This window comes from Camelus dromedarius, chromosome 5, assembly GCF_036321535.1.
Source record: "Camelus dromedarius isolate mCamDro1 chromosome 5, mCamDro1.pat, whole genome shotgun sequence".
NCBI lineage: Eukaryota > Metazoa > Chordata > Mammalia > Artiodactyla > Camelidae > Camelus > Camelus dromedarius.
In genome coordinates this window covers 82,396,944-82,415,607 of record NC_087440.1, presented here as the reverse complement: position 1 = coordinate 82,415,607, position 18,664 = coordinate 82,396,944, and the positions used below count along the sequence as shown (strand labels likewise).

The 18,664-nt window shown below is 36.2% G+C and overlaps 1 protein-coding gene across 3 annotated transcripts in view; it reads left to right on the top strand.

The window, feature by feature from the left end:
* The window catches only part of RPS6KA5 (ribosomal protein S6 kinase A5), a 170,737-nt gene extending 164,712 nt beyond the window's left edge, over window positions 1-6,025 (top strand). For all 3 annotated transcript variants that reach the window (XM_031454182.2, XM_031454183.2, XM_031454184.2), the window contains one exon: window positions 905-6,025. In XM_031454182.2, coding sequence (XP_031310042.2) covers window positions 905-1,144 — 240 coding nt within the window. In that variant the 3' untranslated portion in view covers window positions 1,145-6,025. The remainder of the gene's footprint in view (window positions 1-904) is intronic.
* The last annotated feature ends 12,639 nt before the right edge of the window (window positions 6,026-18,664 follow it).

Sequence of the window (18,664 nt, the reverse complement as noted above, 5' to 3'; positions counted from 1 at the left end):
CATGAGATGTTCTGGGGACTGTGAGGGATGAGAAGTAAATTAATTGGTATTAAGAAAGATTGTACACTTGAAGGGCTGAGACTCCCCAGCAATAACTGAAGATTCTGCACATTCCTGCCAAGCAGATGCAAATACATTAAGATAATTGTATAAGGAGTAGATGAATTGGAAATAAAAATTACTTCTGAAGGGATTATCTTGAGAAAGGAGAAGGGATGGCATTTCCTCTTCAGCTACAGAAATGGATTAAAAAACTAATGAACTAGGATGTGTTGAGGTGTGACAAGATTAAATGCAAGAATTTGAGGCAGATGATCCAAGTCTTCTCAGTGACAGATGATGCAAGGTTGTAGAGAGTAACCTCAGCGATGCCTAAGCTTGAATCTAAGAAAAGTAAAGACAGGCTGCTGTGAGGTTGGTGGAGCTCATCTCTGCATATACTGTGTCCAAGATACACACAAATTGCACTGACTTGGGGATGGAGAGCAGGGGCTCTGGGTTGACACTCTGTGTTCGGAATTTTCAACCTCAGGTGCAGAACTAGTAAAAGTAATGGGGCAGGGGGAGCGGTTAGATTGCTGATGTTCTTAAGGAATTTCCAGTCAGTCAATGGGCTTTTTTTTTTTTTAATTGGGAGGGTAGCACTGACCTCTTCAAAAGATTTATTAGAATTGTGACTTCTGCACAGCCTAGCTGGTTGATTTAAACAGAGCCCTCAGAAACCCTTTGCCATGAACTTCCATACCTGCCAGGCATTTTGGATACAGTGGTTTTAAGGACTGAGTTCCCGGAACAATTTGGAGCTCTGGCTGCCAACTGAAAGTTGTCTTCTGCTCTAAGTCATAATAGCCAAGAAGACATCAATCCTTTGTCTTCACAGGGGTTCCCTTTTTTCCTCCCCTAGGCCTTTAACAAATACAAGAGAGAGGGGTTTTGCCTTCAGAATGTGGATAAGGCCCCTCTGGCGAAGAGAAGGAAGATGAAGAAGACCAGCACCAGCACGGAGACGCGCAGCAGCTCCAGCGAGAGCTCTCACTCCTCCTCCTCCCACTCCCATGGCAAGACGACACCCACGAAGGCACTGCAGCCAAGCCACCCTGCCGACAGCAATAACCCGGAGACCCTCTTCCAGTTCTCGGACTGAAAGCGTAGGAGCGGCAGGAAGGTAGCCAGTGAGCCCCTGTACCCTCAGCTCCCTGAGTGTGGGCCTGAGGCCATGCTCTGTGCTTTCAAAAACATCCCGTTGGTCTCATTGGAATCTGCCTCGTAGGGAATCTTTTTCAGGAAAACCCAACAGGTTATCCTTGTCCACAAGCACTGGACAGAGAAATGTTACTGTGAATAGAGCACATCCCACACTGTTGAGTGACCTAGCGTGATGCCAACAGGACTGTTCCTGAACGAGCAAAGAGGTCTGTCCGTTTAAGTAGGGACTGGTGAGATCTGAGCTGCTTAGAAAATAAGTCACAGCGTTTTCAGATGTCTGCCGACAAGAGTTCCTCGTACTGTGATGACACCTTTTGCTCGCCTTGTGGGCATTGTGGGTTTTTAAGAGATTTGCACCCTTTGAACCGTGATTTATCAGCAAAAAAAAGGTCTAACTGTTTTCAAAAATATTCTGTAATGAATTTTATGTGTGGCCTATACTTATTTCTTGAGAGAGGATTTTAACTTATTGTTTTTATTTTATGGTTACCTATGATGATAACCTGCTATTATTAATCTTTTTCTAAAAAGTAAAAAAAATAAAAAGTTATAAGAACTTCAGGTCCCATGCTCTGTCTTGGGGACCCATCTAAGATGCATGCTAAGCTACGTATGTTTTTAATTTTGCACTGCTCTTTCCTGGCAATTTGTTTTAATGGTTATTGCGAAATATTAAGGTACATGTCTCTATTTCAAGTAATATTGCACTTTATAAAAGAATATGAATAAAGCGAGCTATTTTATAAAGTGCACTGTTTAAAGCATATGTACTGTAATTTTGCCTCCCCCCCCCCTATTATCAACTTTAAATTTGTCCTCACATCCCCCTTCTACTTTGGAAGCTACAGGTAGAATGGGCATGGTGTGTAACGTAATCATTAGCCGCCAAGGGACCGATGTGAGGAAAACCTAAAGGGAAATTCTATTGAACACTGTGCTTCTTATTTGTACACTGTGTTGTGCTGCAGTGAGGCTCTTCCTCCTGTAGTCGGATATTATGTACATAGTATTTTAGAATCATAACTATGACTTGTTTTGAAATTTTTCTGTTAAATTTTAAATCCAGGAAGCATATTTTATAAACTTATGCAGAGCACTTTTATTGCTCAGAAGTTCTGAATTCATACAGAAAACAAGTGCTATGTGCCGAAGACATTTCACTGAAAGATCGCTGCATTTTAAAATACGATTAATTCATTCCCTATGCAAAAAAAGAAGCGATAGGATTTGTATGCTGTATTTTCTTTTAAAGCCATCATACGAAATGTCAGGACTGAGAAAAGTGATTTTTGCTATGTTTACAGGAATCAAGCTTAAAAAGGTAATGCCCAACGTGTTTATTTTATAGTTTTCATTAACGATAACCCCTTGAGCATTAGTTTGGAATTGGGCATGATATTTATTTATTCTTGAGATAATAGCAGCATTAACTTCAACCAGTTATGAATACTAAAAATACTGCACTCTATGTAATAGTAGAATATTTATTACTGAACCCATGTATATATTAATAGCACAGGCAACAAAAATGGCAAATATTAAACTATTTTCAAAATGTATTCTCCTGTTCACATTTTTGTCCACAATGGTTACAGGAAATAACTCTATACTTTTCAGTGGCCCAAATGACTACATAATTCTCATTGAGTCAATGAAAATTTTGTACTTCTGGCTTTTGGTCATTCCTAGTAATGACGGGAAATCTTAGCTGCATGATTGCCAAACTCTATTGCTAATTCACAGAATGTGATTCCATCAAGTACACAGTTACACTAATCAAGAAAATGTCTATTTATATCTATAGTCAGGTTGAATACATCCAGAAATGTGTAAGTTAACTCTTCAAGTCATTTTTAAAACTGTGCATTCTAGTAGAAAATACTAGCTGTCAAGTATAAACTAAAGGAACTTTGTTGCTCAGGGAAAATGATCCAGAAAAAAAGGTCAGTATGCACTAATGATTGATGGTGTCATTGATGCATGGTGAATATTGGAAATTAATGGGTTTCATTTTCATTTCTTTTCCTTGCCTCCTCTTCTGGAGGACTTGACAGAAAATGAGATGGATAAAATGGCAGGCGGTGTAAGAGCAAGGAAAGAGAAGGTTAATTTATCAACTGGATGAGCCTCTTGAATAATCTGTAATGGGCTTTTGAGAAGAGCTCAGAAAACACTCAGTGTGGTGCCCAGTTATAGACTATCTTCATCCTCACCTACGTATAAATCCCAGAAAGACCCTGAGTCTGTGGCACTTATGTCGCATGCAGGCCGTCAGTGTCAGTGAACTGCACTTCAAAATTCACAAAGCTTTCGTTTAGTCACATCAAAAATCAACTGAAATATTCTTCATATGAAAATGTTGAATGAAAGGACTCTTTTTCGGTATTAGGAGTAAAATAGAAGTAGATTTAAGAAAAACAAATGCATGTATTAAATTCTTTTTATAACGCTTTTGGAGCCAAATCACCCCTTTCCTTCTTCTCTTACTGATTATATTGTATTTAGTTTTCATATCATCATAAACCCTGACTCGCATATTTTATAAAACTATGTGGATAACTGAGAGGCGTGGATAACTGAGAGGCAAGAATAAGAAAAGGAAGGTAATAAAGGAAAGACATTTTAAAAGACCAGTTTCTTCTAATTACTGTGCCAGATCCTGTGGCTGAATGAGTTAAGTCAGCTATTTTGAAATTCATTAATTCTTGCAAACTGCTATAAAATAATGAACCACTGGAACAGAAAATCAAGTCTCCTGAGTTAATTTCAACATGTTGGTCTGCCTTGGAATTGTAAATTCACTTACCCATGAAAAATAGCCTTTTTTTTTTTATATATTACTGCTGATTTCTTAAATAACTATGATATGCCGACAAATAACCACGTAAATGGCTTCGTATAAGGTAAGTTATTTTAAAGAAACCAACTCGGATAGCTGTGACTATTTTTTTTTAAATAAGGAAATTCCTTTTGTATCTCAGTTTTTTATAGTATGTTCTCAAATACTTTATAAAAAGTGTACAGTTTATTGTCTACTTGTTCACCTTGCCCCCATTTCAAGTACCTGTTATTGTCATATTTATTAAGAACAGGGTATCTTAAAATGGTGAAAGTTTCTAAGTTATTGGCCCTCTATGGGCATCAGACCACCTGATTACTTTGGGTGTTCTCCCATGTGACCAATAATAAGAATATGATTTGGGTGTTTGTGTGATCACACTTCTAAAATTCTTCAAGATCTCAGTAAATAAGTGAAATTCTGATGTGCCAGTTAACACTGTATCAATATAATTATAGGTGAATTATTGTAATATAATGAAATATCTTAAAACTGTCTGACTTTTGGACCTTCAAATGCCTTAAACACCCCAATTTCTGGCCCCTAATTAATTTATATCCCCCACACAAGAGTCCCTCTTCATTTGATACCCTTGTCTGGCACTAAAATGAATGAAGCGGGCTCTAATGAAATTCAGAATTTAAATTCGAGTCATTGTAAAACTCAAAGGATGGAAAAGTGATCATAAAATATCAGATGTATCAAATAAATATTTTAAGTATAATCTACCCAAAGAAGACAGCTGCTGGAGCTGCACAAGTTTTATTTGCTGTCTTGTTAAGTAACTCCAAATTGTGTCATTCCTTAGAATGTTTCCCCTAAAAGTAGTTATTTAAATTTTGTTTTTAATGGAGGACAAAGTATATTTTCAAGGGGGCAACATTTTTCGTCTTAAGAACATTTGGTTAGTCTCCTTCCAGTCCTCATCTTCAGCATTTCTGACCTTTGAGCTTTCAAGGTATTTCTTCTGAGACCTTTTCTTTGTATGCCCAGCTCCCTGTGACCTAATTAGGTACCTGAAGCTTCCCTCCCCCAAGGTGGTTGTCCACTTTTTAGTTCCTGAATTTGTGAATTAAGCAGGTGCCATTTTTTTTTTTAATCACCTACTATTAGACCAAAAAGGAGTAAGAAGTTAAAGCGGGTTCCAAATCTATGTGTCTTGGCTTCTTCATACTAGTGCGAAGTAGGTACTGCTTATTGCCAGCCATTTCCTTTCCATTATTCCTTCTGAGCACATGGCCAAAAGCTTGATATTTTGTATTTTGGAGGAGACTTGAATTAAAAGAGAGGATTCTTGGTAGTTATTCATCAGACTTAATTTTCCTGATGTATTTCTGCTGGAATAGGTAGGACATTTTATATTATTTTTCCAGTGAGAGTACTTGCCTAGGTTGTCACAAGCACTTGAATACTTCAGATTGGTCAGATAGTATTTAATACAGCAACTTTTCTCCACAGCACAGGAAACTCGGATAAGACTTAGCATCATGTGGTTTCCACTAGTCTTTTCCACTGCATAACATTTTAAATTTGTACTGTTTTTAGAAAATTTGTCTCTTCACTAAAGAAAAGCAAACAAAGAGGGACTTGTTCCTTCCATAGTGAGCAGTTTTGATTTTTACTTTCTGTTTTAAAATACTCCTGTATTAAAAAAGAAGAATAAAACAGAAAGAATATCCCCCCAAAATGTCATTACTTAGAAAAGGAAATTTAAGTTGTTATGAACAGAATACTACAGATTTATTTCCTGGCATTTCTGCTTGTAGATAGATTGGAAAATCATTGTTTCTCTTGTTTGCTTTAAAATACAGTAAGACTGAAGAACTTTATATTCTAAATTTTTTTTTTTTTTTGGAACTTGATACTCTTAACTGCAGTTTTATTTTTAACTTTGTAAGAGGCTGGTCGTGTAAATGGGCACTGTCGTGTTGGAATGGATCTGTGATAATATCCTCATTAAAGACCTGTTGCCGTGGTAGACATTTGATTACTCATAACAGTTTATTTTAGGTACTGTAGTGCTATCCCATTTGCTCAAATTATACTGATAAAAGGAGAGATTAAATGTTACAATAATGCTCATTCTTTTGATGAATAAGAAGGGAAACAAGAAGGTACTGCATCACATTCAGTTAATGCTTCTGAAAAAATATCCCTAAAAACCTTACTGCATGAATTTTAAAAAAGAAGAAGAAACCACATATAGACATACTTAGAAAACTTTTTAAAGTCTGGCACATTCACGTATAGCTGGTCTACTTCTGTCTAAAACGATATGTATCCTTGGGTATGGAACTGAAAACTTCCTGAAAATAAGCTGCAATAATCTATGTAACGATGTAAATTCTTCCACAGCTTTGCATAAAAATAAGAATTTGTCTTGCTGGAAAGAAAATGGAAGATAAAAAGATAAACATTGTTTTACTTCTGTTCTATGTGAACAGATAGAAGTATAGTCAAGCCACAGCTCAAAGGAATGCCATTCCTAGCCATCCCTGGCATCTTCATTAACTACAGCCGTTGTACTCTCGCAATTTTTTTTTTCTGTTTTCCAATTGTATAACCAACACTTTAATGTATCCCTACACTGGTATTTCACTCACTACTTCTTAATGTATCCACGTACTGACTAATGGTTATAGACTGTAATTAAGATCAGAGAAATAAAGACTTGATTAGGGCAGGGAAGGGAAAATTGGGGGACGAAAAATTCTGTAGGAATAAGGAAAATAATGATGCTATGTGAGAAAGTGAGCAGTCTTACAGCTCTGAGATACAAATATTTGGAATGAACGTGGAGAGGGCTAATTTACAAAAATGCTACTTCAGTGGCCACGTAGATCAATATCTTATAATAACATTATCTACTGTGTGGATAATTGAACTTACTTCACATGTTATACACAGGCTTTGTAAGGTGGTTATTTTTTTCTAGGAGTTCCATGTGATAACTTTCTCCTTTCTGTTTCCCTACATCCTCCTAAACTTTTCCTACTGCCTTCTGCCCAGACCACTGACATTCTGTGGCCAAAGAGACCAGCCCAAATGGAGCACTAAGACTATATATAAGTAGTAATCATATTTTTAACATTTTTAATGCAGTATAATGTATAAAGTACACAAATCTTAAGTGACAGCTCAGTGAATTTTCACAGATATATGCACCCATATAACTATCACCCTAGATCAAGGTGAGGCTCCCAGTGCATACTCAGACATAACCACTGTTCTGACTTCTGTCATTATAGAATAGTTTAGCCTGTTCTTGACCTTCCTGTAAACAGAATTATACAGTCTTTGGTATTTGTGTCTAGTTTCATTTGATCATCATTATGTCTATGAAATTCATCTCTGTTGTTGCATGTAGCAAGAACAATAGGTTGCCCTTTTTTATTACTATGTAGTAGTCTATCCACTGAGTATATCATAATTTTTCCACTGTACTGTTGATGGACTTTTTAAAATAATTTTTGGCTTTTATTATCTAAAGCTGCTGTGAACGTTCCTGTACAAATATTTTAGTGCACACATGCACTCATTTCTCTAGGGTTTATACATCAGAGTGAAACTACTGAATCATAGGATGGGTGTAAATTTAGCTGTAGAAGATATTGCCAAATAGTTTTCAACAGTGGCTGCACCAATTTACACTCCCACCTACAACGTATGAGAGATCCAGTTGTTCTATGTCTTCAGCAGTACTTGGTACCATCAGTCTTACTAGTTTTAGCCATTCTGGCAAGTGTGTATTTCATTGTAATTTTATCCATTATGGTAAGTATGTTTTTTATTGTGGTTTTAATATACATTTCTCTGAGAAGTAATGATATGTGGAACATCTTTTTATATCTTTATTAGCCATTTGGGAATTTTCACTTGTTAAGTGCCTATTCAAGTCACGTGCTCATGTTTACTGGGTTGTCTGTCTTTTTCCTATTATTTGCCGGAATTCTTTATATTTTATTGATAGGAGTTTTCTGTCTCATGTATTATTATAAATATCTTCTCTTTGGTTTGCTCTTCTGCTTTCCAGATGGTGACCTCTGATGACCAGAAAGCACTAATTTTTATGAAGTCCAATATACAAATTTTATGGTTAATTTTTTTTAAATTTTATGGTTAATGATTAGGTCTTTAATTTGTCTCATCAATGTTTTAAGGTTCACACATAGAGGTTAGACTTATTTCTAGATTTTTGATGTTTGTATTTTATTATCTAATTCTTTTTTGTTAGTATATAGAAATGTAATTGATTTTTTATATTGCCTTTGCACCTAGCCACCTTACTAAATTCACTTTATTGTAATTCTATAGATTCCTTTGTATCTCTTCATGTATATATACAACCATATCTTCTATAAATAATGATAGTTTCATTTCTCCCATCCCAACTTTTCTTTTCCTGCCTTATTGAGCTCACTAGGACATCTAGCAAAATGTTAAATAGAAGTGATAACAATGGACCTCTTTGTCTTGTTCCTGAACTCAAAATAAGAATTCAGTATTTCACCATTCAATATGATGTTTGCTGTAGAGTTTTAAATAGACACCATTTACCAAATTGTTTTTGTTTACTCCTAGCTTTCTGGGAGTTTTTATTAAATGCTTTTTCTACCTCTATTAAGATGACCATGTGATTTTTATCCTTTATTCTTGTATAGATTGATTAATTTTTCAGATACTACAATCCTGGAATAAATCCCACTTGGTCATGGTGTATTACTCATTTCCTGTATCAGTGGCTTCAATGTGCTAATATTTTGCCTAAGATTTTTGAGTTGTCTTTTATTTGGAGTATCTAGTCCATTTACAGTTAATGTGACTACTGATTCCTGATTTTAAGTCTACCATCTCACAGTTTGTTTTTCATTTGTCCCATTTCCTCTTGGTTCCTCTATTTCTCTTGTTCTGCCTTTGAATAAAGCAAGTATTCTCTATTACCTGTTTTTGTTTGTTTTTTTTTTTTTTGCTAGTATTTTAGTTTGTTTAGAGATTTTTTTTTTAAATTCATTTAGCAGTCACCTTAGATTTAATTCTATCTGGGATTATTTTCCTTCTGCCTGGAGAATTCTCTTTAGAATCTATTTTAGTGCCAGGTCTGCTATCAATTAATTATCATAGCTTTTGCTTTTTGAAACCTTCTTTTGCATTTATTTCCTTTTGTAACATGTATGTGGAGATAAAATTCATATAACATACCATTCACCCATTTAAAGTGTAAAATTCAATGTTGCCTTTATTTTTGAAGGATATTTCTGCTGATGTGAAATTCCAGGTGCGACACTTTCAAGATGTCATTCCATACTTTAAGTTCTGTGGAAAAGTCAGCCCTCAGTTTTACTGTTGCTCTTTGAAGGCTGTATGTCTTTTTTTCTCAGGTCACTTTTAAGATTTTTGTCTACGTATTTGGTTTTTAACAGTTTGACTCTGTTGTATCGTGTTTTTTCCATCTTCGCTAAGGATAGTAAACTTGTTGAATCTGTTGATGTTCCTCCTGAATATTGGAAATTCTTCACCAGTCATTCTTCAAATAATTTTTTCCAATCCATTCTCTCTTTCCTCTTCTTTAGGAATCTTCCAAACCTTTATACCATGTTCCATATGTATCTTACAGTCTTTTCTGTGTTTTCCACCTTTGTATCTCCCTTTATTTCAATCTGTGTAATATTCACTGACCTGTCTTCCAACTCAGTTACCTTTTGTCCCACTGGATCTAATGAATTTTAATTTTTATTTCATATATTTTATTTCATATATTGTATTTTGGAATCTAAAATATTCATTGACTCTCTCTTATAGATTTCAGGTCTCTGCTGAAATTCTCAATCTTTTCCTCTATATTCTTGAACTTATTAATCAAAGTAATTTTAAACTTCTGATCTGATAAATCCAGTGTCTGAATTACGACCTATTGGTTGTTTCTATTGTCCATTTATATTTCCTCTTGGTTTTCTGTCATTTGGACCTGTTTTTTAGGATGCTTGGTAAGTTTAGCTGAATACCACATGTTGCATAGGAAAGACTATGCATGCTCTGAATGATGTCTTCCTCCTAAAATGGCTCTGTTTCCTACCTGCATGCAGGTAGAGTACAGGCAGATCACTGTAACCACTCTGAGGACTGATTCTAGATTTTGTTAGGGTTGGTCTCAGTTTTTGCCCTTATTCCTGTCATATGGCCTTTCTGGTTCTCAGTTGAAAACCTGTTGTGTTTACTGGGGACCCTTCACCTTGGTGGCCCTGAACTCCAGCCTCTTTCTCCTCAGCACCAAGAGCTTTGCTCAGCTCCTTAACTTCCCAGCTGCTGCCATTTGCTGGGTTTCTGGAGGTCTCCCCTTGTGCACGTGGTTTGGGATTGGCAAACACCTCAAGGAGCAGCACCTCAGGCCCACGTTCCTGAGGTATGATACTCTCTGGAACTTTGCCCCCCAAGTCCTAGCTACTTTGGTAATCCAAACTCCAACCTTCCTTTCTTCAACCAAGTGAGACTGCTGCTTTCTGCTAGGCATTCACTTCCCCGTGCTGTAAATTTGCAGCACCTTCGGAGAAGTGGGAACGAAGGTGGACGCCACCGCAGCTTGTTTCCCTTCTTTCAGGGGTTGCAGCTCCGTAGGGTCTACCTGCCTTGGCTTGCTCCCCAGTGCCTGTAAATAAATGTTGTGTGTTTTATTTAGTTTTCATAGTTGTTTTCTGTGGGAGAGTTAGTTCCAATCACAAGCTACTCTACTGTGGCCAAAGCAGAAATCCGATGGTAATATTTTTAATCACTACTGTTATTTCCACACAGTGGCTTCTGGCGAGAACTTGGTGATCACAGGCTCACATTTATTCATTTGTTCCGTCATGCGCTAAACATTTTTTGAGCTGCTTCAGGCCAGGTACTATTCTAGAGACAGGTACTGTAACAGTAAATCAGATAAGATCTCTGCCTGTTGTCTTAGAGAAAGGCTACTAAATGGTTTCTGTATCATACTTGTCCTAATTAAAGACTTTTTCTTATGTGTGGGTGAGAGAAAGACCGAGACTAAGACCTTTTGGATGACAACACCTTCCTACTTAATGCAAAATATTTTTAGCCTTTTAAAAAATTCTGCAGAGATTAACTCAGTTCACAGTTCACACACAATATATCAATATCTGTTCACCTTCAGAAAGCTAAGACATTATGCTTAATCCCTTACCTGTGAGTTTCTACATCATACAGATACAATAAAAGTATGAAAAACTTATTTTGGAGCACAATTTTATGACAATTTGAATTCAAGCTCCAGGAACTGACTTATGGGAACAAATTTAACTCTGAGATTAAATCTTTCCATGAGTGTCAACATGAGTCTGATAAAGAATCAGCCTCCTTGTGGGTTCTCACTTTAACTTCAGTCTTCACATGCTACGTTTCATATGCTACAAAGCACTTATTAAATGCACTGAGACACTAAAAAAATGACTTGGTGCTCTCAGTCTTCCAGAGTAGCTTAAATGTCACTGTTACAGAGAAAAGAGTACAAGCTTGGCACAGGTCACTGTTAAGATGTTATGGTCAAATCAAAAATTTTACTCCTCTGTTCTTTGCTCTCCTTTATCACTTCAGAAACTTCATCCAGTGGATCATTTTCTATTCCAAAGACATATTCCAGAGATGATAATTTGTACTTTTAATTACAGTCCATTTTCATGTGATCAAAAGGCAGTTAAAGAGCTAGAACATCGTCATATGTAGTAGCTCTGTAGAAACTAGAGTGCACTCAGAGGACAGATCAAGAATTTTCAGCACCTGTGTTTTAATGTCCTTGGAATTACCGCCCTTTTGGAATGATTTAAGAACGACCAGTTAAAAGTAGAAGAAACCAGACGCAAAAGGCCACGTATTGTATAATTCCACTTATATGAAATGTCCAAGATAGGCATATCCATACAGACAGAAAGTGGATTAGTCCTTTCTGGTGGGTGGTGGGAGGGGGATATGGGAAGTGGCTGCTTCATGTGTATAGGTGATAAGGTTTGGGGATGATGAAAATGTTCTGAAATTAGATAGTGGTAATGGTTGCACAACCATGTGAATATACTAAAAACCACTGACTTGTACACTTAAAATGGCAAATGTTATGTTATGTGAATGTTACCTTAATTTTTTAAAAAATCATACTCACACACACACACACATAAAAGAACGACAGCCAGAAAGGAAACAGTTATTTTGAGCCCATCAGTTCTAACACCTTGCTGTTCAGAGAATACCTTCCCCAGCCGTCCTTACTTTAGCAGCAACTCTGGTTTTGAAGTATAACTGATACTATGTCTGGAATATCTTCTCTTACAAACAGAAATTAAGTTCTTGGAGACAAATGGAATGTGTTTCTTGCAGATAACAAAGACCCAGTCTAAGAGAGAGAGGGCACCTCCTCTGGGCCATATTTACCAGTGTTGGGTAATGTTTGGATGGAGATCAACGTGCTCTATGTTTTCATGGTGATTACATCCAGCTTCTCATGCTGTTATTTCTGCTTGGAGGGTTAATGCGTTGCTTTTGGCCCCATTGTCATGACGGGACCACCAGCCTTTTGTTTTATGTACATTTTTCTTTGGGAATCTTTTCTCAGTTCACCCTAATCCTACCTCTGTTAACTTGCTCTCAGAAGCATTCATGTGTGCAGTGAAATATTTAATCATGAAGCCATCTGGAGCAGTTATCTTTTTCTCAAAACGTAATACCATTGAAATACCAGATTATGCCACTCATGTCTTTGCCATTTTACTAAGTAGAGTTGACCCTCAAACTTAACACTGGTTTCAACTGTACGGGTCCATTTAGGCACGGATTTTTTCAATAGTAAATACTACAGTACTATATGATCCCCGGTTGCTTGAATCAGCAGATACAGAGGAACCTCCTACGAGGAGGGCCAACTGTAAATTATATGCGGATTTTCGACTGCATGGACAGTCAGCGTCCCTAACTCCCGAGTTGTTCAAGGGTCTACTGTAGTCAGAGGCTACACTGTCTCCCTTAACTCCATGTATGCATTTAAAATATTTTTATCCTCAATAATTTATTTATGCTCAGTGAATGCAAAGGCTTTATCCACATGAGAGTGAATTTATAAATCTTTTTATTCATTAATTGAGATAGCACATGAAACTTTCTTTTGTCCTAGCAAGGATGAACTATTTTGAAGAAAATAGACTTTGAAAATTTCAAAATGCTTTTATAGCAAATGCAAATAAAGTTGTTTCAAACCACAAATTGTTTTACATAAAATCTTTTTGTGAAGGATATATATTGCAGCACTTTTTATAAATTTTGAATGGGAAATGTTTGAAGGTATTTATTAATAGTAACTAACTACTAAAATTTTTCTTAAAACATTTAGAATAAAGCACACCTAAAATGCATGAAGTATTATAAGTATTTTGTTCTATCATTAGTCTAATTGTACGTATGTTTTAAAACAAGAATGGGCTGGGAAGATAAAGATTAATTTGTAGTAAGTACAGTATTATTTTACTGAGTGGTTCTTTTAGATATTGGAGTAGAGTCTACTGTCAAAGTATTCCAGATTTTTTATTTTATTTCGATATCCTTGCTTTTGAGCCTAGTGTTGGCTTTCTAATGTCAGAATAATCAAACTCTACTCATCTAAAAATCCAGAAAACTTTTTCTAATGATAAATACATTTAGGGAAAAACTCGAGTCTTTTAAAAATCTTATTAGAGTTTAAGTTGACTCATTTGAGCCATATGTATATTATGAAAGCTAAAAAGATAACTATTTGTGATCATTAAAATTAATGTATAATCTTCATTAAGTAGGCTTTTTAAGTTAGTTTCTACAGTGGTTTCATGTTAAGTTTTTCAAAAATTAGCAGATTATGGTGGCTATAGTAAAGAGTTTTGTTTTAAATCTGGTATCATATTTAGGAATTATTAAATTATGTTACAATATCAAATCTTCATACATGCATTATAATTACTTAAAATTAGTTTGCATTAACAGCCTAAATAGGTATCTTATTTTGGAGGAAAAAATATTATTCTATTTTCTAGTTAACAGTTAACTTAATTGTTACTAGATACGTAATAGTTCAGCGAAATGTGCTTACGTGTGTGTGTGTGTGTATCTGTGTATACACACACACACATATATTCAGGGCTTACAATGCCTAATTAATAAGACCCACTCCTTAAATTGACTATCTGCCCTGCTGTGGTCCCCACCTAAAATGAAGTACTCTTGGTATGAATGATCAATCAGCCATAGGGTGTGAGATATCGATATTCATTTCTTTTTAAATGAAAGATATGGATACAAATAGTTCAAACTAATAGCACCAGACTGGTTTCCTAAATAACTAATATAGCTAAAACAGGTGATAACACTCCAGAGTTCCAGAATTATTTCAACGTAGCTTTAAAGACAGTTAGGATTTTAATTTAATACAAAGACTTCAGAGTCCTCAACTTGGGCATTTAAAACATCCAGAGGTAGTAGGTATTTGTTTTTTGAAGATTAAGTAAGAAATGCATTTTGTTTACGTGGTTGACTTTATCTAGACTTTATAAATGTGATTTTTTAAATTAGCTACTTCATTGTTGGTGCCCTTATGGGAGATTTTAGTTTGACTAGTCAACTCTTTCTGCTAGGTTTTGGGCATTTGAATTTTATGTTTGGTTGGTTTTGGGGATTTTTTGTGTGTGGGGGAGGTGATAAACTAAGAAGTTTCTGCAGCAGAAAATATCATGAAACATATATGTCCTTTATAAAGTTGTGCCATTCAGAGGAATTTTTCAAAGCCTATATTGGGAGATAGGCAAATTAAGCAAAGCATCATAGTGAATTCTTTTTTTTTTTCACAGTGAATTCATCTTATGTATAGAATGACAAGCATATTTAGCCGCTTTTGCTAATATTCTGGGCTTCTTTTCATTGTGACTGTTTTACAAACTTAATAATGTTCCTTCCTGATAAGAGACTGACTAGAACTTTTGTTTAAAGAAACACTTTTCATACGGAGAAAATTAAAGTTGCATATATGCCTCTCATATGGCAAACTCTACATTAGCATTACTCCATCACAGCATTAGATACCAACCATACTAACAGTGTGCAGATAGACTATTTTTCATTTAACTTAGCACTTCACGTTGAAAGTGTTTTCAAATCAGATCTTATTGGGGCAGATTTCACGTGACTGGACTAACATAAATATTTGCTCCTTTGAAGGTATTTAGACATTGAAAATTAATGGTTTGCTTATGAGCCATAGATCTGAGGAGCCATTCTGGATGAAATTTCCATTCTTAACTTTTTTGTAGATGAAGCTATGTATCTATATTCTAGGACTGATACCAAATAATACTATATACTCCTTTATATCAACCAATGTGTTATTAAATTAGCTCTTTTTGTTGAAAAGAGCTCTGAGGTGACTGGGAACACTGTGTGTTGAAGTTGGATGCAAAGTTGAGTATTGTACAGTGAGCCTCTTAGGAGAACCGATGTCTCAGGAAGCTCTGAGTAATGAAGCAGAAAGCCCGTCATTCACATGTAGCTTAGTCAGTGCCCCAGCTTTGTTTCTCAGCCTTCAGTTTTTAATAATTATACTTATCAGCATCTTAAGAAAAGCACATTTGTCCTCTAAAAGAGAACAGAGTTACCAAAAAAAGCTCACTTTATTCCTTCTCTCTTCCCTGAACCCCTGGCTTTAACTGAAGAATAAAATGTTATTATGTATGAAGCTCCATGAGTATTGCTGATGATTCTGCAAAAAGGAGATGGGAAGGCAGTTTAGTACTGAATGTCCAGACTGGCCACTCAGCCTCTCTGTGCCTCTGTTTCTTCATCTATAAAATGGGAATAATTATACCTGTCCTCCCCTACCTCAGCAGCATCCTGAGGATCAATTAAAATAGAGGGGGGAAAAATCTATAAGGTGCACTGATCCCAAAGGTGGGCAGAATATAGATATAGTTATTATTTAATAATGACTTTGTTATATAACAATTTAATTGTGCCTTTGCCTAGCTCTGTATAGTGAACAATGGCTAGCATTTTGAAGTAGAAATTGATTATAGTTTTTTTAAAATTACACAGATTTTTAATACTTACAGTCATCAAATAGCATTGGTAAAACTGTACAGTGTATATTACAGGTCTGAGTGTGGGTTTAAAATGTATAATTACACTCAGCTCATTTGTAGAACATCTGGCTATTTGAGTTGACTTTGTTATTTCAGAGGGCTGCATAGTAACCCAGATCAAACCATAGTCATAGCAGTATTTTTAGCGTATCCCAGAATCTTAGAGTGTAGGAGCCTTAGAGCTCAGCCAGTGTGATTTCCTACAGGGAGCCAGGCTCCTTCTGGGTGACGTCACTGATGGGCGCTTGTGCATCCTCTTCCTGAAAATTATTTTGGGGAAGGAGGGCTGTACTGCTGCCTTTACTGCTATGATGTAAATTCTTTTGTTTAAGAATTTCCAAAAACTTGGACCTAGTCATTCATGTATTACACTAGAAGATGCAGGCATTTAATATTTTGTATTGAACATCACCCTGATTTAAAGGGCCTAGGTTTTGTTTTCAGGTTTTTTATTTTCGGCATGGTTTCCCCCACTAACTGGGTTGTTTTCTCCATTTTCCTCATAATTTGACAATATTTTCTTCCCTTTTTATTTTCATCTTCTTCCACTTAGCATTTATGGTAGCAAGGAGGGGAGGGATGTCTATTTGTCAAATGGACTGAGATCATGATTTCTACTCTTGTCTTTCTATGGCGACTGGACTGACTACCATCAACTTAAAGGTCCTTCAAAACTGGAAGCCATTCCTTTCAGGGCAGTGCCTGGTAAGTAATGTCGGGAACTCTGGGGAAAGGGAAGCTGAGGGGACCCCAGAGTAGAGAAGAGTGTCCCAATGTTTGAAACGATTTTCTTCTAGGGCGCATGCTCCCAAGAGACAGGGCATTCTAGTGTAGGACCAGCTGCCAGGTGAGACAGCTGTGAAACTATGTGTCGATTTTGTTTTAACAGGTCAGGTGGGGGACATATCTAGCTTTGATGTTTAACTCCACCCTTTGTTCTATCTTTGGGAAATGACAGTACCTTGGTTTTGCTAACTGGCCCAAATTTGCATCAACAAAGTAAATCACTTTGTTTCTTTTCATTTGGTGTTCATTTCTCTGTTTCTCTCTCGCCCTTTCATTCTTTCTTTCCTTTTCTCTCTCTCCCCATGGTATTCCTTCTACTTCCTCCCACCTTTCTAAAGGAGGCTGTCCTTGTTCTGGCTGCAAGCCAGGTTACCAGGTTACCGTATTAAAACGAACCAGCCTTAGACTCTAAACCCTGTAGCAGTGATTATCTGTGGGTAGCCACAAAATTAACTATTTTAGACAGTTTTAAACAGCTATTTGCTGTCCAGTCACATCAGCTACACAACAGTCCTAGGTGGCCTTTCAGGCAGAAGAATCACCAACCAGAGTGAATCTGTTTCTTAAATGAAAGACCTACAGTCTTTTTCCCTCTTTAAAAACTTCTCTTTTCAGATATATATGGGTACATGCTCATCTCTGGCCAAAACTTTGTTCCAGTTTCAGAAGGGCTGGTTCTGAAGGTGTCTTTGCAACCTTTTTGGTGTTGGCTGTGTTGGTTGCCTGATAGGCAGTAGCTAATTCATCATTCCCTAAATATGAGAGGAGCAGCTATTATATTCAGACTCCCAGGCAGCCTGGTGCAGGTCCCCCCAGCTAGGACCACTCGTCATCACAGGAGGGAACTACTCTATTTGCAGATGCTTGCTTGCGTTTTTCTTCTGTTGATCTCTGTCATATTCTGCCTGCCTTAATGAGGTTCTTTACCTGGATATCTGTCTCTTTTTCTCTCCCCCTCTCACTGTACTCCCAATTTTCCAATACGGAAAATTCCTTTTTACTGAAGAAAGAAGCAATAAGTGCTCTTAAGTAAAAATTCTACCAATAGGGTGTGCTTTGGGAGTATATAATTTCTTCTTTTGGTTGTAAACCTCAATTTGGGATGGCAATTAGAATGGGTTTTTAAACGTCTTTGAAAAAGCCCTTCTGGGCCAGACCTCTGACAAAGTCACTCAACTGGCGTGCAATTACAATTTTATTCGCATGACTTTCTTTCTAAGTCTCTATAGAAGAATATGACATTCTTACAATGCAAGAAATAAAATTATTCTCGTATCAAGGAATAATTTTATTTTATATCTGCCTTTATGTCATCTTCCATTGTTTTTATTAGTATTAATTCTCCCCAGAGGGAGTGGCTTGATGCCTCCTGCATTAAGTAAATACAAGCTTTTCTTTAGCTGCTTTCCTGAATTCCATATTTATAATATTTTATGGTAGAATTTTTTTTTTTTGGAAATTGATTCATTCTAGCTGGGCTAGAATCTTCAAGTATTAATTTATAATGAATTTTCCCTCTTCTGAGAATCTTAGAAGAGCTAAATGGTACATGTTTCTTTTATTGCTATAAATATGCATAGTTTTTTGAATATTCTCTGAATGCTTTATTATAGTGATAATTGGTACTACTGTTGATTAAAGGTAAACTATATGGAGTTAAAAGTTTGTATACTATGAACTATTTCTTGAGAATTTT